We start from the raw sequence: 25,002 nt of genomic DNA, 5'->3' as shown, positions 1-25,002 counted from the left end.
GTTTTTTCTTTTTCTCCCTTCTGGTTTACTTAGTAGATAGTTTGAGGTCAGATTTTCTTCCACAAAGAGGTTCAGTTTAAATTTTGGCAGTCCCCTGGGTATTACTTTAAACAACTGTGAAAAAGCATCCCTGGACTGTTAATCTGCTGAGTTTCAGAAGCTACTGACAACTTTGGAGGTGATATAACTGCTAAACGAGACTGCCATTGTAAAGAAACTTAATATTTGCCATTTTTTCACTACCCACTCACTTATAATGAAATATCTTTAAAGTGGCACGAGAATTACCTTAAAGGTACAATAACTTTGTGATAGAAATAGCAACTTTTTGTATTGATTGCAAGCATCTAGAGTGAACTTGTTAATTAAAAACTGGAGCTGTATCTACTTAAAACAAAAATGCAAAGCCTAAGTTCTCAATTTTGAAGTTAAGGAAACTTCCTAGAAATTTGACTTAAGACTGCCCGTTGTTTTATCACAAGAGAGCAGAGTCGAAGTTTGCTTCTCTTATAGGATTTGCTCTTTACTCTTTGTTTTTCAGTAATTTTCTTAAATTGGAAGGGTCTGATGATTTTGTTGATTTTTTTCCCTTTGCATAGTGAGAAAAATTATGGAGCAGAGGGACTTCTAAGTAGCATTGCTATGTTTTAAGCAATCAATGTTGTGATCCAGGTGTATTGGTAAGGAGTTGGGAGTTTTTTCCATACTATCATGCCTATAATTCATAGTAATGATTTTATTTTACTTTGTCTACATGGATTCCAGTTAGTGTGCTCAACTTCATGTGATCAATTTTGTGGGCTCTTACCTGCTTCCTAGAAGCCATTGCTCCTTGCCTTTCGCCACTTGAACTTAAGAGTACCTGTTTTTAAGACAGTAATATATTTGCTGTCCATATAGCTTTTCTTGATGTCTCTTACCAGGCTTACAAAACAGCAGCAACCTGCCTACAATATATATATTTACATCCTTCTTCAGCAGTAGCTTTGTCGATGGAAGAGCAAGTCCACCCCAGAGCATTCATCACTGCCCTCTACCTGGGGTTAGTGCCCTCTCTGGTCTGCTGGCTGAGCTGCTCATGGGAGCTCTTCTTAATCCAATTCAGTCAAATTGAGCCATGTTAGGAAAGATTTGTTATTTAAATTACTTAAGCTGATCTAGCTTATTTTGACTGACATGTTTAGGGAGTTCTTATATATGCAGCTCAGCCAGAAGATTTGAGAAGTGGTAACCATCGGGAGGATCTGAAGATAAGCTGGGCCAGTGGGTGGCAAAGAGCAGGTCTTTCCCAGCTATGCTCAAACTGGTTGATGTGTACTCATCTACAGCCTGAAATTTGGGAACCTGGCTTTTCTTCATGGAGCACTCTGAAGTTTTTTGAGCCATTAAAAAGGAAGTGTGCCTGTGCTGGTTCCTGTCTGAGTGCTCCCATTAGCCACAATTTCACCCAGAACCACCTAAAGCATATTGGCCAAGAGGCTTTGATTGTCCACTTTTGAATGACTCCTGCCAGCATTATTTCATAGTTGAACTAAAGTGCAGGTCTCCCTCTGGTGCCTACTTTGTAAAAGCACAAGATTTTATAATTGGGCTGAGCAATTGAAAACCAACTGTATGAAAAGAGAAAAGTCTCTTTGTTGTCCTGGTAATAGCAGTTCTGAGAGCACTGACAGTAACGTTAGACAGTAGACTGGTTTTTTTCTTGTGGTACATAGTGCTAATCTGCACATACAGTCAGAACTCTGTAGTCACTGTCAGCTGCAGCAGTGCTTGTCCTCTGCACCTCTTCTAACAGCAAAATCTTCCTTTTGGGAGGTTTGTTTGTTAGTATGTGGATATATGGGTAATGAATATCTGGATGTAGGTGCATATATGAAAATAAAACCAGAAAATTTTCATCACTTTCTTAACAGTTCCTTTTAGCTGTACATTTTTGGAAATTAGTTGACCATACAAACATTGATCTTTCTGATGCAACCAGAATTTTCTGCTTTGATGGATTTTAATCTAATTTAAAACACTTACCCCACTGTTGGAAAGGCTCAGACGTTGGAACATTGAGAGGAGCACACCACCACACATCCCCAACAAAATACTAAAAAGTGACGTCATCACGGTGGGAAGAATTTTTCCATTTACATCACCTTCCACTTCAGGGCCTCTGCCCCTTTCAGAGAACCACATTTTGCATTATCAGTCCTACCACTCAGGGCTATCTGTGTGTAAATTTTCCCATTCATATTCCCAAGAACACACAGCACAAATATTTCTCAGAAAGATCCTGGTTATGCCATACATCAAAAGAACTCCATGCCGTTTGGACTTGGTACCTTCGGTTGTACCTTGCTGACACACAGGATACTTTGACAAGGCCTGCTGTCAGCAGGGGTTTCTCAAATACAAGTGATGTGTACGACTCAGTCCAGCAAGTTGCTATTTCCTGGTACAAGCCTGCTCTAAAAATGCCTCAGACAATTTTTTAGGAATACAGTTCTGGAGGAATTATTGTTAATGTTTCAAACACATGATTTTTTTCATCCTTTGTTGTAAACCAACGTGTGTCTAAACCCTTCCCTGGTATGAGAAACAAAGCAACTTAAAAGAACTAGTTTGGACTGCCCAACATGATGCTTAGAAATGGTAAGCTGAAGGCAGCCCCCCTGTATCAGGTCACCTGTCTGATACAGTCTTAGAGCACAGCCTAATCCTGCATTTGAGGCTTGCCTGGGTGTATCTCTGGAGACATTGTCCAGCACAACAGCCTGCTTGGCTAAGGCTTAGGATGCTTAGTCTAAAGCAGAGGGACAAGGAACCATGTGGGACAGGATTTATTGTGAGGAGTCCAGTCTTCTTGGGATGTTGATTGCTGTCTATGTGGGGGACAAGCTGGCAGTCCTGAAAAGAAGCCTGGTGATCTTTTGACTTGCTCTTTGGAAGTCTGCAGAGGATGATGATGATCAGGTTCTTTGGGGGTTTGTATGAGGACTGGGGTGATGTCAGTCTTTAGTCTCCCTGTATTTCTCTACTCCCTTGATGTAAAACTAGTGTTTGTCCTGCCTGTTAGGCCATAGTTTTTGTATGTATGAAGTCAATACCCCAGTGGAGATGGAGGGAGGAGATGGCATTTGTTTTTTGGAGATTGTATTCCAGTGCTGCTTCCACTGTGTGGGCTAAGCTGTTTTTATGGCTGGATGTGAATCAGGTCCAGAAATTCAGCTAAAATATAAATATCCTTCTCAGCAGACTTAGTTCTATGAATGTGTACAGTATGCATCTGTTCAATCACTATGCCAGTGTCCTTTTTTCCTTTTTTTTAATTTATTTTTTAAATTTAAAAAAAAGAGTCCCTAAAAGGAAGGAAGCAAGGAAGAGCAGCTAGCAGGTCACCCAGTGGGGAATGCTTTTCTGCAAGTTGCCCTTCAGGGGCTTCTGTTCATTCCCAGTAGAATGAAGTCTCAGCTTGAGCATCTGGCTGTAAATGGTCCTTGTCTTGTCCTCTTGTCACGTATTTTTCAAAGTTTTTTCATAGAAAAGAAAACAAAGTGTTGAAGAAAGTCTTTCACACTTTCCTCATCTGCTTTCAAAAGGAATACATTGGCCTCAAAATGCTTTGTAATTGTGTTGTTCTCCAAGGCAGGTCAGTGACCTCCTCTAAGAGCAAGTCAGAGTACTAGATTACATCCTCACTGCTAGCACTTAGTACCTCCTTAAATTCTGCCCTTGAGTTTAAACATCCTCTGAAAGAAATACTGTCTGTGTCCCAGTGGTAGCAGATGTACATGGAGAGGCGGCAAAACACTGCCTGGAAGGCTCTGTTTTCCAGTGTTATAAATAATTGTTTTGTCCTGGTAGCTCAGACAATTTATAGGGCTTTTGAACCTTACTCCTCCATTTCCTTCCCAAGAAAACTTCATTTCTTCAAGTAATTGCTTTAAGAATTTGTTTGTTTATAAGCTTCTAAAGTGGAAGCTTGATTCTCTGATTCTTGGAATCAGAGAAACCTTCTGTAGAATACCGTGTTCTCAAAATGCACTCAGTGCTGTGAAGGAATATTGCTCAAAAAAGCTTCATAATATAGAAGGCACAGAAGATGGATGGAAGGTATCCAAATCTCTGTCAGTGCCAGGTTATGAATGATGAAATGTAATTGTCCATCTACCTGTTTATACCCACACTAGATCCTTAAACTTGGAATCACAGTAAGAATTGCACTGCAAGACAAATAATGAAAACCATTCTTTTGTGTTGAGAATTCCAATTCAGACCTTAAATGGCTGCTAGGGGGGAAGGAGGTGTTCCAAATATATTGCACAACCATTAAGATACCTCAAAATATCCAAAAGCTTTTCTTGAGAAAAGAACAACACCTTTCTGGAAGGCAATACTTAAAGAAGATGATACATTCAATGCTGTCCAGTTCCACTGTGCAGAAATAATTCTTGTTTAACCTGAGAGAAGAACTAAGTAGTGGTGTATTTCTGTCTCTCGAAATTACCCTTTTCCTAATTTTTTTCCAGAATTACTTAAATTATATTTACACACATCTTGAGCAGATGAGTTTTGTGTAGACTGCAGTGAAATTTGAGTGTGACTTGTAGTCTGAGCCCATTTGCTAGACCACAATCTTCACTGGAACTTTTAAGTACATATTTGATCCTTTGTGAATACTGAGTGTAGCCAGGAACTTGTGTCTCAAACCACTGTGCTGTGGAGCACCAGCCAGGCAACTGCTATGCTCAGGGGGCTGTAGCCCACTTCTTCATGCACAGTGTTTTTCCAGCTTTTCCATTTGGCCATTTCGCTCCCATCTTCTCCTCCAAGTCATTTGTAAATCTGTTATTGCATGCAGTGCTAAAAAGTCACCTGCTTGTCTCTTTGATGACACTACTACTGTACTGCTGTCTACATTGCAACCTTCATACCCTTTGTGCTATCCCAATCCTCACCTTCTTTTTTCTTGGCTTCTTTCACAGACACTGTTCCCTCTTCTCTTCTGCTTGAATCCTTATTCTCAAACAATATTTCTTTAAGCCATTATTAAAAAAACATACCATCTATTCTTCCACGTTAAGAACTGAACACAGCAGGAGATTTGGAGTTGTCTTTTATGCTCTTTTTCTGAATGTACAGTATTTTTCCTTTCTGCTGACCCTCTTGTACTCTTTACTCTTTTCTTTCTCTTACTGTATTTTCAATCTTTTTGGATCAACGATGTAACTGAGTGCTTACCAGCAGGATTTCAAGTTGTTTGTCAGGTGCCAAGCTGAGCATTTTTTTAGATTCCCTCTGGTGTCACAGTACGATCTGGTTCTTCTGAGTTTGATGCATTAGTGTTGTTGGTAGTCAGCAAAATCTCAAACTGCATTGGTGTGATTGAATCACAACACTAAGTATAAAACTAGGTATTTAAAATTGAAACAATTCAGAATAAAGTAAATGCTGGTGTCTTGCTAAGTAGTAGGATGTCCATTTCTGTTTTCTAAAAGAATACAGAGCCAATCCTGCAACTTTTACTTATGTGGAAAATGCATACTCAAGCAAACCAACCATTGTTTAGACTGGGTATTTATTTTTTTCCCCAACAATTTTAAGATATATTAAAAAAATTGTTTGTTTTCTCACATGTGAAACCTGTACATAATGTTTAGGCCAGAAGAAGTTACAAAGGTGTACATGTATTGGATACACTTCATAATGATATATAAAAGAAACTTATGTTGATTGAAGGATCTGAAAATGGTTATCTGAACAGATCCTCATATACTCTGCTTGGGGCTCCTGATGTTCCTTGACATACTTCCCTGTTCGTTTCCTAGGTTTAAATAGCTCTCCCCAGCTGTTGTGCATTAGCAGATCCTCACTGCTAGCCTAAAAAATTGGCTGAAACTGTTCTTTAAATTTAGAATTTGTTCTGAGTTTAATTTAGGCAATGTTTACTACTAAAACTTCTCTTCCTCTGCAGAGAGGCTCAGGCAGTGAAGTAATAACATTTAACAGATATAGTAACTTTTATGTAGCTGTAAGAAAACTGAATCTGAGGAATTAAAAAGAATTATTCTTAACAGAACATTAAAGTAAGGATATTATGCTAAATAAGCAAAACTATGCAGATTAATATAAAAATCTAAATATGTGATGATATGATTAGGTGTATTTTAAATAAGTATTTAACTTCATTGAAAAACTTACTTAAAATATGATACATCCGTTAAAGTGGGAACTCTCTATAACTTACCAAGGTACAGGAGACAGCAGAAAAATATAAAATACTGTGTATCTTTCTACCATAGAACCTACATCACTGCATGAGTCGTGGGCAGGTAAATTTAGGTACCAAATCCATTCTTAGCAGTAGTGGCAAACCTTTTCTAGATGCATACCTTCCTTCCAGATTATTCAGCTGTTAATAGAATAACTTAATAAAAGCTTGGAAAACATTTTTCATTGCAGAAATCAATGTCTGAGATATTCCTGTCTAAATAAAAGAATGAGTTCAGATATTTTACTTCCAGAATCTTGAAGCATAGATGCAAATCCAAGTTTAGCTCTCTACTACTGATTATGTTCTTAAAATGATTTATAATGAAGTAATGTTAATTAAAGGGAAAAATCAAGTATTTAAGTGCATAATCTATTTTTTAGTTAAATAACTTATTTATTTACTTAAATAATACTAAAATAAACAATCAGAAATGTAAGCTTCATTCATTGTAGCAAAATTTTAGTTGATATCCTTTTTAAAAATATAAATAAAACCCTGAGTTTCCTTAATTCTTTAAGGTCTAAGAATGATGCATTTCCTGACTAAATAAAAAGGCAGTTTAATATTTTCACACCTTTAACATCACACTGTGTTGTCCTGTTCAGAAGAACCTGCCAACTATGCTTAAAAGATGGGATTTATCATTTTGATTATACAACACCATCAAAAGTGGGCCTTTCCTTAAAATGTAGGATGTAGCTGCTGTTAAAATGTAAGATTCAAACCAGCAGAAAACCTTGATTGAAACCAGGATTACATCTGTGGTGGTTTTAAATTGGTTGTTTGTGTTGGTTTGGGTTTTTTTTTTTTTAATTCCAGTGAATCTATTCTGCTGCTCCCATGCCTCTGAATTTATTCTTTCTTATTAAAGCGCCTATCTGGTGCAGCAGGGAAGGGTATACCTGTAAAGAAGAACTGAACAAACTGAATCATAAAGGATTTGTTCCCAAAATGTAATGAAAGAGAAACAAAACTGGATCTCGAATCTTTGGAAGCTGCAGATATGGTTGAAGAGGAGTAAAAAGATTATTGAACTGAACCAGAGAAGCAGCTCTCGCTAAATTGATTTGATTCATTTCCATTGTGTGTGTGTGTCCTGGGGAGTTAAAAGGAATAGGAAAGAAGGTGGGAACAAAATTGAGTTAAAGTAAATTTGATTAGTGGCTAGATGAAGAAAAGGATAGAGTGGGAAAAGTAAATTTAAAAGGCAGGTTGAGCAAGAGCTAGCTGAACTTTGTTCTAGCCCATTTGCAGTACCTGAATTCTACTTTAGTTTCTCCTTTAAAGTTGGCTTTCTGTTTGGTGTGGTTTAGTTTATTTCTAATTCTGTCTGCAGTTGTTGGGTTATGGGGTGTTTTTTTTTCTGATAACCCCACTAGTAAAACCCCACCAAACTCAATTCGAACTTAATTGAGAAAGTAAATGTGGCGTTAACTACTCATCAAAGCCTGGGATGACTCATGAGTCAGGAGACTCTTGGATTGAAAATGTCCTCAATTACAGGGCGCTGGACCCGGGTATCCAAACAATAGAGGATGGAGCTGAGTGAATTCCAGGTGCATTTTAACTGCCCCTTTGAGTCTGAGCTGAATGGGGACTTTTTGAGGTCTCCCTTTTGACCCATCCCAAGCTCCAGTTTCCTGCCTTGTATGAGCTGCTGTGAAGTCATGAGGCACTTCGGAGAGCTGGTGAGTTTTATAGCATTTTTAAGAAGTATGCGAGTATGGGGAGGGTAGAAAATTCCTATGTCCTCCTTCTGAGATCAGATGAACTCCCGTGCTACTCCTAAGGGAAGGGTCTGGGACACCCTCGGGGTGGGAACAGTAGGACTGTGAAATAGTTTACTTGTCAGGAACCTTCCCTTATAGGAGAACCGGAGAAATAGTGATGTGGTGTGGTGAAATTACCTTCTTTAAGCTTTGACTTGATTTGCTGAATCGGTAGGAACTTTGCAACACTTAAAAATGTATTTAATATTCTATGGGCTTAGTTAGTAGGGGGCAGTTGATTGTGGGGAGGAAGAGAGGAAAAGAAGATAGGGAAGATAAAATCAGGCTGTAAGACATATTGGAACAGCGAGACAAAATGTTCCAAAGGTATTTGCACAAAAACAATTGTAATTGATCGCTCAGTGGTGCCGTTTCTCAAGATCATAAGCACTGTGAAATGACACCAAGGAGAAGGGAGAAATTGTAATTCCAGGGAAGAGCTGCCTTCAGTGGGAGCTATATCTGATGCCTGCAAAGGCCATCAAACCAAACAACAAGGTCTCTGAGCTGCACCCAGCTGTCCTTTTTAAAAACCTTTTTCTCTGTTTTGGTTTTCTCTTCTAGTTACTGGCAAAGTTCTTCGTTTCAAAGTAAAACAAAAAAACTTTGTGATGCATCTTAGCTGGCAGAAAAAATAATTAAAGGAAAATAACCCAGTTATTTCTCATAATGACTAGCTTTCCACTGATTAAAGTAATTAGAGTGATTTTTCAGGAGCTGTAATATCCTTATAATTGATATGAGTGTTGGGAAAAAGTAACAGTGAAATTATGATGGTGTGTTTTGGTTATTGTTTATAATTTACTTGCAACACAACAGCTTACCTGTAAGCATCTTTAGACCTTCTTTCTGTTCCATCAGCCCTAAATGAAACAGCTAAGATTAATGTTTTGTTGGCATAAGTTAGCACTGGTGCCACTTTTCCTGCACCTGGCTACTCCTTCCTGCCCCTCTGCATGGCAGAGATTTTGATCAACAGTGGTACAACATAATACTAGAAACAAAGTTAAGTGTAAAATATTTTTTTGTCTGTTGTGACATTTTAAACCTGAATCTGTTTCCCCAACTAGTTGGTTGTGTAGCTAAAAAACCCTGTGCTAGTGTTGGGGGGTGCTCTAAGGAGCACCAGCAGCCATTCCAAAAGGAAAATTGTATTAGATACCATTGTCTCGGTTATGGTGATACTTTTAACATATTCTTATGAAAGTGTAGAGGGGTGGTTGTGTTTTAATTTAGAAGGCAAGGCTTTTGCCTTGCCACAGGTCTCTGGCATTGGTATCCCAGGTATGTAATTGCCTGAATATCACCTTGTGTTAGGGTCTGATTGAATTCCTTTGAGGGTGTGAAGTGCTGAGACTGGGTGGAACACCTCACTTTTGGGGTCGGGTAATCTGGATCTGTGTGGTGGTTTTCTGCTCCTAAAAGTATTGTTTTCAGGTCTTCTGCCTCATAGGAAGCTAATTAACCTTCAAACATCAAGGTACTCATGAAAGCATTTCTATGAAGAGCTAGCTAATACTTAGAATTTTCAACATGGAATTTCTGACAAACACGATTTGGTTTTTTTGAAAGGTTTGGGAGGAGCCGTAGAGATCGGTTGGGGGCATTTTTCTGGGTGGAAGTCAGTTGAAATTAATTTCTTAATAGTAGAAATTCTCATATTTTTTGGGAATGTTCACATTGAGCTGAGTTATGATCCTTCAATCTGCATTTCGCCTCTGTGGCATATCCTTCAAGGTGCTGTTGTTTAGGAACCGTAGTGTATTATTTACGCAAAAGCATTAGGAATTTTGGCCAAGTTACTTCTCCCAGAACATGCAGAGAGTTTTGTGTCATTTGTGCTTCCTGGACGGGCAGGTGGGGATTATTGCCTTCATAATGTGAGGAAATGCATAGTTTTCTGAGGAAGGACTTATGATTCTATGAAAGGTGGGGCTTTAGGAGCTCCAAAGAGAGACCATCATGTCAACTTTTCTAGGAAAAGGAAGTTAAATTGGTTTTGAATTACATTAAGGCAGAGTACATTAAGTTGCTTTAAATGTCATGTTGAGATGTTACAACTTGTATCAGCCAAAGAATGAAAAAGTGTCTTATGATTTTATTGATCAGAGAAAATAAAATCTGTGGAAAATTGAAATTCCTCATGATAAAATTGATTTAATGAAAACAGCCTCACTGATAAAAAAACCATTTAATTAGAAAAATTCCTGAAACAGTTAAATTTAATAACTAGTTGTCTTTATGTTGCCTACACTTTCCAGACTGTCTCTGTAACTCAGACTGAAATGGCACTGGTCTGAATGAAACTGAAAATAAGGGCTACTACTCTGGTTCAAGCACTTGATTAATCTGCTGGTGGCCTTAGCTTTTCCATAAAGCTTCTTTCCCTACTGTCAGTGAAGTGTTAATCCTTATCTTTATACTTCTTAAAAATGCCAAGTAGCTTTTGATATAAGAAATGCTCTACTGGACTAGCCCAAAAATCCACCTAGGTCGTAATGAATGGATAAAGAATAATAAGAGAGCACAGAGTCTTCCTTTGGCATACCCTTCTTGTCACTGGGGAACAGTAATTTAAGAGCTTCCTGAGTTATGGTCTGCACTTAGTGTTTACTAATCTATAATGGATCTGTAGATCCTGAATTTGTCTAGTTGCTCCACTATGCAACGAGACAATAAATTCTGCAACTTGGCTGTGTTTTAATTGGTTGGGGTTTTTTTTTTTCCACTAAGTATTCCCGGCTTTTTTGTTGTTGTTATGGGAAGTATAGGAAACATTTCCTATTCATTTTCCAGTTCATCATATTACACACCTCTTAACTGAAGAGTCAGTCTGTTTTGATTTTCCTTATTTGGAAACTGATTGTTCTTGCAACTTGAGATCATCTGTTCTCAAAAAAAAAGATGGAAAGACAACTGCACATGTGATGTGGATGGCATTTGAGTTTACACCATGCAGTTCTTGAGAAATTGAGGCAAACTTCAAACATTTCTTTAATTGTGCATTGGGGTTTTCCAAGTTGGAAAAAGGTCTGGTCCCAGATTTCAGCATTTTCCTGTTTGTGATGAGTGGTTTAAACAAGATGAACCCCATGGCAAACAGGTAGCACAAAAAAAGATAGTACATTAGGTTTCCTTGAGGAGAAGATGGGGAAAACTGAAATAAGTTTGGACAAAACATAAGAGAAAAGCACACTCAGAAGGCGACTGGTCCTCATAACGATCTGTTTAGAGGCTTGGAGATTTCAGTCTTGTTTTGGCAGAGGATTCAGTTTTACACATAGCATAGTGTAGCTCATCTTGCCATTCGTTGCAAGTGTCAGAAGTTTCAAAAAGAAGCCCCTCAGAGTACCCTCTGTTCTAGGAAGTTAGAGTGTAAAGTTGTCATGTCAGTCCAGTCCCACCAGTATAAAACATAGGCATTTCCATTCCATAGACATGTAAATTTTAAATACTGCCAGCAGAAACTTAATTTCAGTTGTCAGTTTAGCAAAGTCTTGAAGATTTTCACTTTAATTCTGAATGTCACCACTTTCATTCTTCAGAACTAGCTCCAGATTCTTTCAGAGAGAGAATCACAGCACTTTAATGTGGAAAGCTGTGAAGATGTTAGAGAATCAGCATGACGTATGCAGCAGTGATTTTGGATGTAAGGAGGCAGATTGAAGCTGTAACTTTATGGCTGGGAGTAGAGGAAAGCTTAGAATGCTTCTAATACACACATTACTCAGCAAAAGGGCTGTTGCTCTCAAAATGTTAAGCTAAAAAAAGAAAAGGCAAAATAAATGTGCTTTAGCAGTCGTTGGTCTGTGACAGTGTATCTCTTTCATATCCTGTGTACAGGACTAGTGTACAGGGGAAAAGCAGCCCATTTCAAGTTCAGGTGCTGGTAGCAGGATTCTCTAAGGCACATACCAATGTGTACAGAATCCTTTCTGGAAATAAACCATTTCCCCCAGATGTCTTTTTCAGAGTGACACTGAGTGTTTATGTATGGTTGAAACCGAAATGAAATTTCACATCCATCAGTAGCTTTAGAATTAAGGAATTGTCTGTTTCACTTCCCTTTTTCCTGCCTTCTGTGAGATGTCACAGACTTATAGAAGTGTCAGAAGAATAATTTATTTCATAAATTGGCATCTGACTATCTTGATTTAAAAATTTTTTAAAAGCTTGGCTTAAATGCTTTTCTAGTTTGGAAGCAGTCATGCATTGTTTTTCTTTGTGAAACAGAACTCTGAAGGAAGATTCCACTTTGGCCCTTGAATAATTATTTCTAAATGTGAGATGGCAAGTTAAAATGAAATTGTGTCTATAGGCCAAAACTAAAACCTTTTACTTAACCCTTCTCGTGCTTATGGCAAAAACTAATGTAAGTTCCTTGCAATTTTTTGTTTTATTTGTTTTCTGGATGGGAATGGTTTCATTTTTACTTATTCTCTGCTTTATTTGTTAGAAAGAAAGGCTTATTTAAACATGCAATAGTCTGTATAAGGAATACAGAAGAAATAAATGGAACGAGAAATAAAGTCCTAATCCTTTGTTTTGACACCACATTGTACTTGATTTCTGTGAAAAGATTCACATCATAAAACAAATAATTAAAGACTTTGAGTAGAAAAGTTTTTGAAGGTGAGTGATTTTTCAAAACTCTGATATCCTCATGTAATTGAAGACATTTTAAAAACAAGAAGTAAAAGACAAACATGCAGGCAACAAATTGAGAGGTTTTAATTCATACATTCCCAGTACTTTAAAAATGTAGTTAATTAGTCTTTAAGAATTCTTGATTATGCATTTAATTATATATGATACTTGTATACAATTTGTAATTATTTTCATGCATATAAATTCAGTATTCATTCTTAAAAGTGATCTCCAAAAATAATGCATTCCTTCAAAAAATTCTCTCACCTCTGGGATTTTTTTTCAGGTTAAGGCACCTGGGGTTAAATTTCCTTTCTGTTCATGATAAACCCATATAAACCATCCTGCTATGGAACTGCATCAGTTTTCACCATAATTCCACATTCTGTTATTCCAAAAAAACTTATCACTTCTGTATCTCCACTTCCTTTTTCTCTGCTCTGTCTTACTTGCATCACATAAGGGGATGATTACACAATAAACCAGCTGAAAGCCAAAACAATTTGGATGTATTTAACTTTAGGGAGATTCATTCACCAGTTTAATTTGTAACATTGCTACTTTTTGGAAAAGGAAGGAATCAGCTATGTTCCTCACAGTAACAGAGCCAAGTTGTTCCGGATTCAACAGAATATGAAACAAAGATGTTTGTTTTCATGGATTATATTTATGAAAATTAGGAAGGTGGGGTTTTTAAAGACCTTGTCTGTTCAGGGGAAAAAGCCCTAAATAAATATTACATTCCTCCAGAAATTATGTTGATGCATTACTACTATGCCTTAAAGAAAAAATGAAGAGAAAAACACTTTTTTAAAGAAAAAAGTTGAAAGTGCTATTAAAGGGTATTTAACTTTATCTAATACTCAACTGTTTTATTTGAGCTAAAAAAATCTATTTCCCATCGATGGCATGACTAATGTCACTTAATATTATAAAAAGCATAGGTTTAAAATGAAAATCTAAATTAATCAGTGATATATGAAGAATCATAGAATCGTTTCCTTTTGGAGAACCTTTAAACATCATGTAGTTGTAACCCTGTAGCTGTGGGGGTTCCTTCCTTCCTTTCACTAGCCCAGGCTGCTCAAAGCCCTATCCAGCCTGGTCATGAACCAGGGACTGGGGATCTGAAACTTCTCTGGGCAACCTGTTTCATTGCCTCACCACCCTCGCAGTAAAGAATTTCTTCCTTATATCTAACCCAAATTTCTCTTCTTTCAGTTTGTACCCATTACTCCTTGTCCTGTCTACAGCTGCTGATGAGGAGTCCCTCTCCAGCCTCCCTGTAGGGCCCTTTCAGATGCTGGAAGGCTGCTACGAGATCTCCATGCAACCTTCTCTTCTCCAGGCTGAGCTCTCCTCAATCAAAATTTTAAAGGATCTAGAGGGAAAGCCATATGAAGAGTGGCTCAGGCCACTTGGTCTGTTCATCCTGGAGAAGAGGAAACTGAGCGGTGATCTCACAGCAGTCTACAGCTTCATTACAAGGGAAGAGAAGGGCCAGACACTGATCTTTTCCCTGTGGTGCCTAGTGACAGGAATGGCCTGGAGGTCTATCAGGGGAGGTTTAGGTTGGATATTACAAAAATTTTCTTCACTCAGAGGGCGGTTGAGCACTGGAGCAGGCTCCCCAGGGAAGTGGTCACAGCCCCAAGCCTGGCAGAGTTCAAGAAATGTACTGACAGTGCTCTCAGGTACTTGGTGTGAGCCTTGGGGTTGGTGCTGTGCACAGCCAGGAATTGGAGTTGATGACCCTTCCAGCTGAGGATATTCTATGATAACCTCCTCAGCCTGTTCTCTGACCTTCTCCAGTCCACTTATCAACTTTGTGACCTTCCTCTGAACTTGTTCCAACAATTCCATCTCCTTATGTTGAGGGCCCCAGCACTGTACGCAGTGTTCCAGGCGGTGTCTCATGAGAGAAGCATAGAGTGGAAGAATCACCTCCACCAGCCTTTTAGCCAGTCTCCTTTGGATGCAGCCCAGGGCACCACTTTCTTTCTGGGCTGTGACACCACAGTCAGCTCATGTTGAGTTTTTTGTCAGCCCCCCCCACCAAGTTGTTCTCCTCAGGGCTGCTCCCAGTCACTTCTCTGCCCAACCTGTGGGTGTTCCTGGAATTGCCCTGACCCATGTGTAGGACCATGCCCTTGATTTTGTTAAACCTCATGAAGTTTGCACAAGCCCAGCTCTCCAGCCTGTGCAGGTCCCTCTGGATGCCATCCCTTTCTCTCCTGCATACCAACCGCCCCACACAGCTCAGTGTCATCAGCAAACTTGTTGAGGGTGCCCTTGGTCCCACTGTCCATGTCACTGACAAAGATATTGACCAGCATTGGCCCCAGGACAGACCCCTCAGGGACACCACTTGTCACTGGTCTCCTCATGGACATCGGGCCATTGACTGCAACTCTTTGCATGTGGCCATCCTGCCAATGCTTTATCCACTGAATGGTCTGGCCATTATCCATATCTTGGTGACTGATTAGTAATTATAAAAACAGCCAGGAAAAGTCTGAATTTTTGGGTTACTCAAGTAGCAAGGTGTGGAAGATGCAGTCTCATGAGCTACATGATAAAGTACAGTAGTCTGGACACGGTTTTCAGGAAATCCATTTATACACGCATTAGTGCTTTGGGTTGCTTCTGAATTTGTGCATTTGTTTTAGAGACTAAATTCTGTTCTCTGTGCCACTCCTGTAACAGTAACAATATGAATTAATTTAGTTTAATTTTTAGTAACTATAGAGATAAGATGAAATCCTGGGCTGAGTATACTATGGTGCTAAAGTATTAAAAATGCTATCCAAAATGATCACAGAAGACTTCTTTTATACAAGAATGTTTTTTAAAGTTACTCTTTAAAATGTATTTAAGTTAATCACTAGCTATTTTGAATTTACGGATGGTACTGGGCAATGACAACAAATGACTAGATCAATTAGCAGCACCTGATAAAAGGGAGAGTATCTGTTTTAATGAAGATTCTGAATTCCAAATGTTTTTAAAATGTGACTATTTCTATAAACAGACAAACACTTGACAAGGATTTGCAGTACAAATTCTTTGGATACACTAGTAATGCTAAGCATTAAGACGGATGTATAGAAAAAAAAGGGGTTCTCACCTGTCTTTCCGGGAAAATTTTAAAGAAATTAAAATATGCTTTTATATTTCAATGTTACTGTAACTGGGTTATGAAAAAATAACTATGATGCCTTATTCCTGTAATTTGGAAACTTGCTTCTAAGTGAATTGTCTCTATTTTATGGAGGCAGAGATTACCAAGGTTAGAAGTTTGGAAGGCCAACTGGCTCAACCTTGGCTGAGCTACCATGAATTTGAGGACTTCTTTGTGCAAAGAAACCAACTGGAATTGCTTCTGTAGCAAAGAGGTTTTGTAGCTGTCTCTGAAGGGTAGCTCCCCACTGGTGACACTGTTGACTGATGACTATTTCTCAGTGCAGACAACTGTAAATAATGCTTATATTGCAATGTGAAGATAATGTTCTATAAATTTTCGCATTCTCTTTGTGGTATTACTTTGGATATCAGGGTTTTTTGGATGGAGAAAGAGCAGTATGGCTAGGGTGTTATATATAAAAAACAGCTCTTAAGTAAAAAAGTGTTCACAATTATAGTGTGTATTTAAACTGACTTTAGTATGAAAAGACACAGTGGAGGGGAAGATAGATGCCAGTGTATTACATGCCTAAGTCTTGATTCTCCATGCACACCTCAAGTTAGTGAATTTGTCTGTTTCCTAAAGAAGGAGGTGAGGCAGTTGTTTATTCTCTACACTATAGAAATAATTTTAGATTTATCATTGAAATGACTAAGACAAAAAGAAAATTTTGGGTCTAAATTGAAATACCTTCTGTATAATAAAACCTGATTTTTGTGAACAGTTGCTGTACTACAAAGAACTGCTTAGATTGAAGTGAACATGATGATTTTTAATTTTTTTAAAATAAGTGTTATTTTGCAGAGTGTTTTGCAAATTACTTCAGTGTTGAATCTGGAGAAATAAGTAAGGGTTTCATACACCATTACCTTGTAAAATTATGAGGAAAGCAATCCTCAAGGCATATCCTGGAGAGCAAACTGTGATGTGGGATTAGGAGAAGCACTGCAAATAGCAATATCAGATTCACACAGGGACAGAGGGAAAGGAATGTAAAGCAACTGAAAGTGAAGGAGACAGCATGAGAGATGATTTTATTGTTTTCCAAAGAATAAAAGAAGTCCAGCAGGTGGGTAAGGATACACCAAAAGCCAATATAGTATCCATAGCTGGAGGAAAATACAGAACAATATGTTCTTCCTCTGCAAAAAGCAGGTGATAGTTTGTTTACCATATTTTTGTAGTTACATTAGGAAGTTGGCAGATTATTTTATATATATGACATCTGTGCAGAGGGAAAGACTGGAATGCAGACAGAGAATGATATTTGTGCTTGTAGAAGGTAACTCTTGGTTCCTTTGCTCTTGAGGAGGGACTTTAGCAAGTTGTAGTGCTGTATCATTTCTGCCTAAGTGGAGACTTCAGTTGTGGTCCTTTTTTGGGAAGACGCTCTGCTTATTCATAGACTTTAAAGAGCAGTGGCAAAATCTGCAGTACAAATAGTTCAGGTTGCTTTAGTATCTGTGTTGTGACCTTAAAGAGCACAATTTTTAAGTGTTTTATACAGCCACCGTTGAGATGATGCTTTCTGTAGAAAAATAATGTTCAAGAAGTTTGAGTAAAAAATAACCTTTAAAGATATTTTATTACCCAGTTCTAAGAAACTAGATGTGTTTTTCCTTATCCTGCTTCATTCCAGATTACAGGAAATAGAAGATGCTTACAGAGAAGGTTTTTATATGTATGTTGCTTCAGAAATTCATGTTAACCATGTAATAGAGAAGTTGCTGCTACCCAGCTTTTCTAAAAAAAAATCTGAATTATTGACAGATGAATTTAATTACCTCAACAAAAGCTGCTGTTGATGAAGCTGACATTTTCCAAGTCTAAAACACTTTGCTTCTTCTGTTTTGTTCTTCTTTCCAAAGCATGAGGGATTTTGAAATAGGAGGTGTTTTATTGACCAACACCAGAGTAATCAGATTAATACCTGGTGTCTGTTACTTTAGTATTCATATATGAACTGATGGTGGAGAGGATCAGTCAGTAAGTAACAGAGCTTAAGACAGCACATATTTTCAAAAGACAACAGAAACCAATCTTAATCATCAATCCCTTTGATTCAGAAGTTTTAATATCAGTGTAATGTGTTAGGTTGAGTAATTAGTGATTCGATGTTAAAATGTATGTAAGCATTAGATGCATTTCAGGAAAATAGTAATTATTGGGAATGTGTTTTCATGCAAATTACACTAGCAGGAGGTATATGTGTGTTAAAACCAGTGATGCAGTGTAGGGTAGTTTATTTCTGATTGACATGTTTGAAGAATAAAGCTTAGGAAGTTACAAGTACTGATGAAACAAGAAAGTAATTTGAATACAACCTTACTGCAGAACTTGTACTACTCATGTGCAATGTGCAGGCCTAGTAAAGAGCTAATTATGTGTGAAGATCATGAACATATTTGTATGTACTCTGAGTCTTTGTTGCTGTTGTTGTTGTTAGGAAGGTACACAGTGGACGAACACTGTAGAACTTGGTTTTATGAATAAACTTTAAAACCCTGAAATTTGGAAGAATCTTTGCCAAGCACAGTTACCAGCAATCTCACTGCTTTATTTGAACCCCACAGCCTGGTTACAAAAGTGAATGGGAGGGTGTAGTCATGGAAGCTGCAGTGATATTAAATAAGAAATGAGTTTAGATTCAGACTAAAGACGGAGACTTGAGACTCAAACAGAGAAACACCTTTTTCCATCTGGAAAAAATGGTTCATCTGCTAATAAATCTCTTAAAGAAATAGAATGTCACAACTAAGAGGCAGCTGTGCAAGCACTGAAGTTGATTAATTAGGGGAAAGTTCTGTATCACCAGCTTTCCTAGATCAAGTATTGAGAGAAGTCCTATTGCAGGTGGAGTGACCAGGGACACACATTCCTCTAAGACATGTTGGCATTGAGGTAAGGAATACAGAAGGAGCCAGCAAATAATGTTGTTCTTAACTATGATTAAGAATTTTTTAGCATCTTTGTTTTTGAAAACAAAAATTCAGTCATGGTCTTGTATCCAGGAGCTTTATTTCTTATGGAAATAAGCTTTTGAAGCAAGAGTGAGAGGAGCCAGGTAGGAGGCTCTGAGTGTGTATTGTGCCTTCTTGGATGAAGTGATTCCAGAGAAAGCTCTTGCTACTATACTTAGAACTAGCATCCCCAGACCTCTAAGAGGAAAAAGGAAGAGACTGCTACTGAATAAGCTTCTAAGAGCTGAGGTTTGTTGACTTCAGAGCTGTCCCTTCTTACTGAGGTTTGGTCAGCTGTACAGTAGCAGACTTGTCACTGGTGCTTCTGTAAGCAGTAGGCTGCTGAAAAGCCTTGTTTGGTGTTGGCAGATGAAACTGTTGTAGAATTAAATGAAATTTGATAAATTGACTACAGCATACCAAGTTCACTCTTCAACTCTCCTATGATTTTCTTTTTTCTGCTCCTCTTTCCTGTTACAATTTCCATTTCTGGAGTTTGCTTAGCTGTGACAGGGTGTTCTCTGACACTTGGAGTGCAGTTTTGCTGTGACCTACTCTCTAAGACACTCTTTTTAGATAAAATATTTTGAATCTTTAGCAGTCATTTGTACTTGAGCACTGTTGAAGGTCCAGTTCCTCCTGCTTTGAAAGCAAGTCTGTGGTCCTGATGCTTAATATTGACAAAGTCTTTATTATTCTCTCTGAAGGACAAAGTGACAATAATTCTGTTGGCCTTATCCTTTAAGTAAATAGTTGTCAAGCTGTGGAAGCTGTGAGGTAGCTTTAGATTATTTCTACATTTTCACAAATTATCACACCCAAAATATGGGTATCTTTGGCTGAGAGTTTTTCATGTTGCCAGAGTTGCCAATAATAAGTATACATTCAGTTTTCTATTTTTTTTTTTTATTTAGCAAACCATTGGTAGCACCAAGTTTTGGACCTTCACTTTTTGTACTGCACTGGAGAGATATAAGCAAGAGAATTTGACAAGTGCAGACAGAATATTTACCTCTGGGAAAAAAACATTCAGGATTTGCCTCCTAACATGTAGTTTTTACAAATGAATTGAAGATAGGAAGAATTTTCTTTGGCGTTCTATATGAGGGTGATGCTGAAATCTTCTAGTAATGATAAAATTTTTAGTAACTTAATAAACATCGTAATACTTACGTATTACTTACGTAAACATCGTAATAGCTTTGCCTGCCAAAAATGTGTATCCTAAATTCAATGCTAGTGGTTTTTAATAGTTTCTTCTGATTAGGACCTTTTCCATTCAAGATGATAAGCCTATTTGATGCTACTTGTTCTTATTTCCAAAGGAGGAAAACTGTGTGTGTTTGCTAAGAATCCATTGTTGCAGCTAATGGTTTATATTATGTTTGTACAGATATTATCAGTTTTGCATGGATTTTCATTCTGCTTTTATGCAAAGTAGAAAGTGTATGTCTGTCTTACCTTGGTGTAAGTAAAAGGTTAGAACAGTTGTGAACAGTGAGTTGATGAAATGAGATTAAGATTTTCTAACCATTCTTGCAATAGCTAGGTGACTATAATTAGGGTAAAGCAGTTGATGAATTCTGCAGTAGGCTGTAACTTGCATCGCAACTGTTGTAACTATTTCTCTGTAAATTATATCTGGAAAGATCTGTGATGCTGGTAGTTTAGCATCAATCATCAGTGATGACTTGTGAGGAAGTAAGTCTCAGGCAAACTGTTTATCCAGGGAGTTAATTCTCTAAAGCAAAGTGACTTTGTCACAGGTTCTCCCTCCACACCCGTTTCCCTGATGTCCTGTACAGAAAAGGCTTCTTACAAATATCTGCTTTGTGATTGTGATCTGCACTTTTGAATACATCATAAAGGAGTTGTGCATACAGTGATTAGTTTGTTTAATGTATGTATGAGGTATAAAACTTCCTGAAATGTTTTTTTTAGGAGGTGGCTGTGCAGCCAGGCATGGCATGCACCATAGCTGTGATTCCCTGGAATCACTGGCATTGATGAGAGTGTAGTAATTAAACTATTTTGTCTATTGTCTTTGCTAAGACCCTGAACGGATGTAAAACTTAAAGCTGATGATAAATAATGAGCTTCACTGGGACAATTGAAATTTTATAGGCAACTCAATTAGAAATTTATATAGAGGGTATATATTATATATATATATAATATATATATAATGTGGCCGCAGGCCACTATATTAATTGAATGTTACAGAGTTAGCTCTTGCATGACTTGTGTCCAGGAATCCTAAAGGAATTGACAGCCTTTCATTGAATATCAGAATTTCATTGAAATAGAGCTTGGGAAAAAGAGAAATCTTAATATTTGTTTTGGCACAGCTGTTAATTTTTTGAAAGAAGGGTTGAGCTATGTGGTTCTCTTTATTGCACTGCTGGCATGAAGGACCACAAGAAATGCATTAGTCCCTTAAGGGACTAATAGACATGCTCCTGCTCATAGACATGAATGTGTTCCAACCTCTGCACACGGTGCTGCCTCCAAAGGTGGTGGGGAGTGGCTGTGGGTTGGGGAGTGATGATCCTGTGTGAACTCATCCTGCTGGTACCGACTGCCGGAAGACAGTCGAGTTGGTGGACTCTGTATTGTCAGGCCTTGGGCCAGATCAGGTATCACCCCTCATTGCAGAGCTGTCACAAAAGCAACACAAAAGCTGCGTCATCTGCTGAAGCTAATTTGACAGAAAGGCAGTAATCTGCCCGCATCTGATTCACATTTACTTTGTACAGCTCTGGCTTGCAGAACCATATATATGTAATACAGCCTCACCACGGCCAGTCCTGTGCTGCACAGACACTCGGGTCAATCATGCTGTAAGGATGCAGCAGCTCAGTTTACAGCAATTCATCGGCTGCTAATCCAATCAGTCTGTTCTGCTAATCAAATCAGTCAGCTCCGGAGCATGTGGCAGCAGCCTTGTGTGTGCTCTCCCAGGCTCCTGTCAATGGAGCAACGTGAAGCTGCAGTGAAGGTGAACTCTTGGATTTATATGATATCCTAGTGTAATTTCTTAATGATGCTATTTGATCTTAAGCCATACAATATTGGTTTTTTACATTCTTTTCTATACAGATTTTGATATTCTATGTGTATGTGTTAAGCTGTTTTTCAAATTTCCCTGCTGGTGCTAACTGCAGTGAGCAATACTCTGACTTGGTCTTAAGTCATCCTATGGGAAATTATGTATTTTCTATTAAAATGTGTAAAATAAGATTTTAGTGCTCATTTTACAGACCTTCAGGTGTGTTTTGACACCCTCATCAAATACCTTTTTGAATAACTGTTTCCCCAAAACTACTTTAAGCAAAACGTGGCACTTAATGGTTTTTGTGTGGTATGCTGCTATTTATTAGTTGATTTTTTTCATGTAGAATGCATTTATTTTATTTGCAATAAGAAGTATTTGAATACTGTTTATCGTTGACTTCTGCAAGATTTTAATAAATGGAAGATACAACCACTTGTAAACATTGCTGATTGCTTATGGGCAGTCATTTAGGTCCCATTTGTGTATGAACTAGTTTCCAAGTTAAGAAAGGGTGACTGTTCACTTGCAGTGCATACATATGTCATGTAAGACTAGCATTTATTCTAGCTTTCTGTCTCTGACTTGGGGAATATCTCCAGAAGTGATTTGGCTCAAGTGGAGAAAATCAGTAGAGTGAAGCAGTTGGTGCTGTGGCCCCCACCTCTACATATTCTGCTGTGCAGCACTTTTATTTTGGACTAGATTTAGTGATGCCCCCGAGGATCAAATATCCGTGCCACTACATGTATTGAAACTGTTTGGAGGTGTTACTTGCTTGGATCTGTGTGCCCCCTTAGGGGTTGAAGTGTGACAGCTGCATTGGTACATTCCCATTTCCACTTTATATTTCTCCATAAAGAATCCACATCCTGTATGCCAAAACTGATCTGTGAATAAAACCATTCCACAGTAAGTGGGAATAGTGCAGAGGAGGGAAAGATTTGCTTCCAAATTGCGCTACTGCTCTGAACAAAAACAGTAATGTAAACATAGCCTTCAGCTAACCAAACAAGGCCTTCTCCTATATTTTACAGACAACAGGTAGAGTATGAAGTCCAATAGATTCTATTCTGTAAACTTGAAATTAATTTAGCCTGACACAAGTGTGAGGACAGAAAGGAACATGATGGGAATGTACAATGGATTTATTATAAACAAGGCAGTACTCATGGAATATTTACCTGCCCACATTTGTTTACTTTGGTCTTTCTGGTTTTTGTTGCCTTCCCACCCCCCGACAGATGTACCTTTAGTTTGGTTTCTTCAAATGTTCAAAGTATGATCTTTTATATACATATATGTACAATGACTGAGAGCATGCCTTATATTGAGTTTACAAATGTACCCAAATGATAGTGCTTTAGATTGAGAATATTCTTTTGAATTTCATGCTTACTTTTAGTGACCTGAACTAAGGAGCTTTCATCAGGGTTTAAGAATGCATGTCCTTTTCCTGACAATCAGGTTACTGGACCAGTCCAGCCTATAGGTGTTTGTTGTCCTCTGTTGAAAGTTGCAGTCCTCTTAGATGTGTCAGGAAATATTGCATATATGGCTGCTCTCCAAACCAGTTATTTCAGGATGCCTACATTTACTCAGGTATTCTTAATATCTAAACCAGGTCACTTTGACAGAACTACGTTAGGGAATAATTGCAGAAGAAGTTGTGCTGAGAGATGGGGAGGAGCTGTTGTCTCTGAGCACAGGACAGGGAGGAGTTGCAGTGTTGTCATTTTCACCTGGTGCAGCTGTAGCCAGACAGCACTTCAGCCTGCAACCATGCAAACGTTTGTTTGTTTGTTTGTTTGTTTGTTTGTTTGTTGGGAATTTTTTTGAGTGTAAATTCTGTATAATTTTTTAATAAAAGCAATTAAAATCCTCAGGGAGGGAGATCAAGCATAAACCAATTTTACCACATTCATGGAAGGAAGGGAAATTTAACATTTTACTGATGGGAAATCTCAGGTATAGTTGTGGTGGGTGGGATTAAAATTTGTGCATTTCAGTGTTGGATTTACTGAGCTGTTCATACCTCTGAATGGCTCATTGTTTTTCTGTCAGTTCTTCTGCTGCCTGAGTTTTTGAGTGTCATTGATCAGTACCCCCCAGGTGGGGAAAGTGATAACTTAGCATGCTAAAATAAACTGGGAGATGTTATTTTTTTTGCCACCCAGGTGGTTTGCCTGTTAACTTTCCCTCACACCTGTTTTATCTTTTTTTATGTTATTTTGTCTTTTCTTGTGATTCTTCTACAACACTTGAAAACTAACCATTAATGGTTAATCCTGCAATGCAGAACCTTTTAATCTCTAAAAATACGTACTAGCCCATGGTATGGGACAGGGCATGGGACACTGTAAAAATGGTAGTTGTCACAAAGTATTAGTCAGCATTTCTAGTGTGATTATGGCAAAGAATGTATCTTGCTCCCAGCTCTGGGTGAGAAACACTTACGTAGCTGTTACCATCAGCAGAAGTATTGAGGCAGAATATTCCTGAGCAGTTTGTCAAGTGCTTTTAAGGGAGTCAGACTAACCAAACCGAGTCAATGCAAAAAAAGAAGTCCCTTACAAAGCTCTGAATCTGCATGATAAATTGTGTATCACAGGTTAATTGTTGTAATTTTTGTGCTGTAAATAAAACAAAAGATGTATTCAAGAAAAAAATGAAGGGTTACAAAAAAATCCTTTTAATCAAAAAGAGCAATCAAAGTAGGCTTTGTTGCAGGCTTGGACAATACAGCTAAATATAACTGTTTTCTTTATACATTTCTGCTTGCTCCATAAATCATCAGGTTAAGAATGGATTTTTGTGTCTCTTGTTCTAGACTTCATCTATTATCTCTGCAAGGTATCTGGTTTTTTGGATGACAGGGATAGCATCCTACTTGAAAAGGGCATGTCCTTACTGAGTGGCCTTTCAGTACTGAAAGACAGTGGTAGGACTTTGTGCTCAGTAATTGATGTTGTTCATTATAAAGATTTTGTATTAGAGAATAAAAATACCTTGGTAGTAGTAGAGATATTTCTCTGAGAATCGTGCTCTTAAGGTCTATTTTAGAAGGTCAAGAGAGGCAGAGAGAATAAGCAAGACTAGCAGTAACTGCTTTTTTGACAAGATAGGAA

General features: G+C 38.0%; 1 protein-coding gene across 3 annotated transcripts in view; it reads left to right on the top strand.

Moving 5' to 3' along the window:
* The window catches only part of CDYL (chromodomain Y like), a 103,406-nt gene that overhangs the window by 19,419 nt on the left and 58,985 nt on the right, over positions 1–25,002 (top strand). Inside the window, exon 1 of one of the 3 annotated variants that reach the window (XM_030966362.1) lies at positions 7,653–7,950. The exons of the other annotated variants lie outside the window; for them this stretch is intronic. Within the exon in view, the coding sequence (XP_030822222.1) occupies positions 7,912–7,950 (39 nt within the window). The 5' untranslated portion in view covers positions 7,653–7,911. Of the gene's footprint in view, positions 1–7,652; positions 7,951–25,002 lie in introns of those variants that run through there. 3 annotated transcript variants of the gene reach the window in all.

Source organism: Camarhynchus parvulus, chromosome 2 (genome assembly GCF_901933205.1).
Source record: "Camarhynchus parvulus chromosome 2, STF_HiC, whole genome shotgun sequence".
Taxonomy (NCBI): Eukaryota; Metazoa; Chordata; class Aves; order Passeriformes; family Thraupidae; genus Camarhynchus; species Camarhynchus parvulus.
The sequence above is the reverse complement of the archived record's forward strand: the minus strand, read 5'-3'. Positions and strand labels throughout refer to the sequence as shown.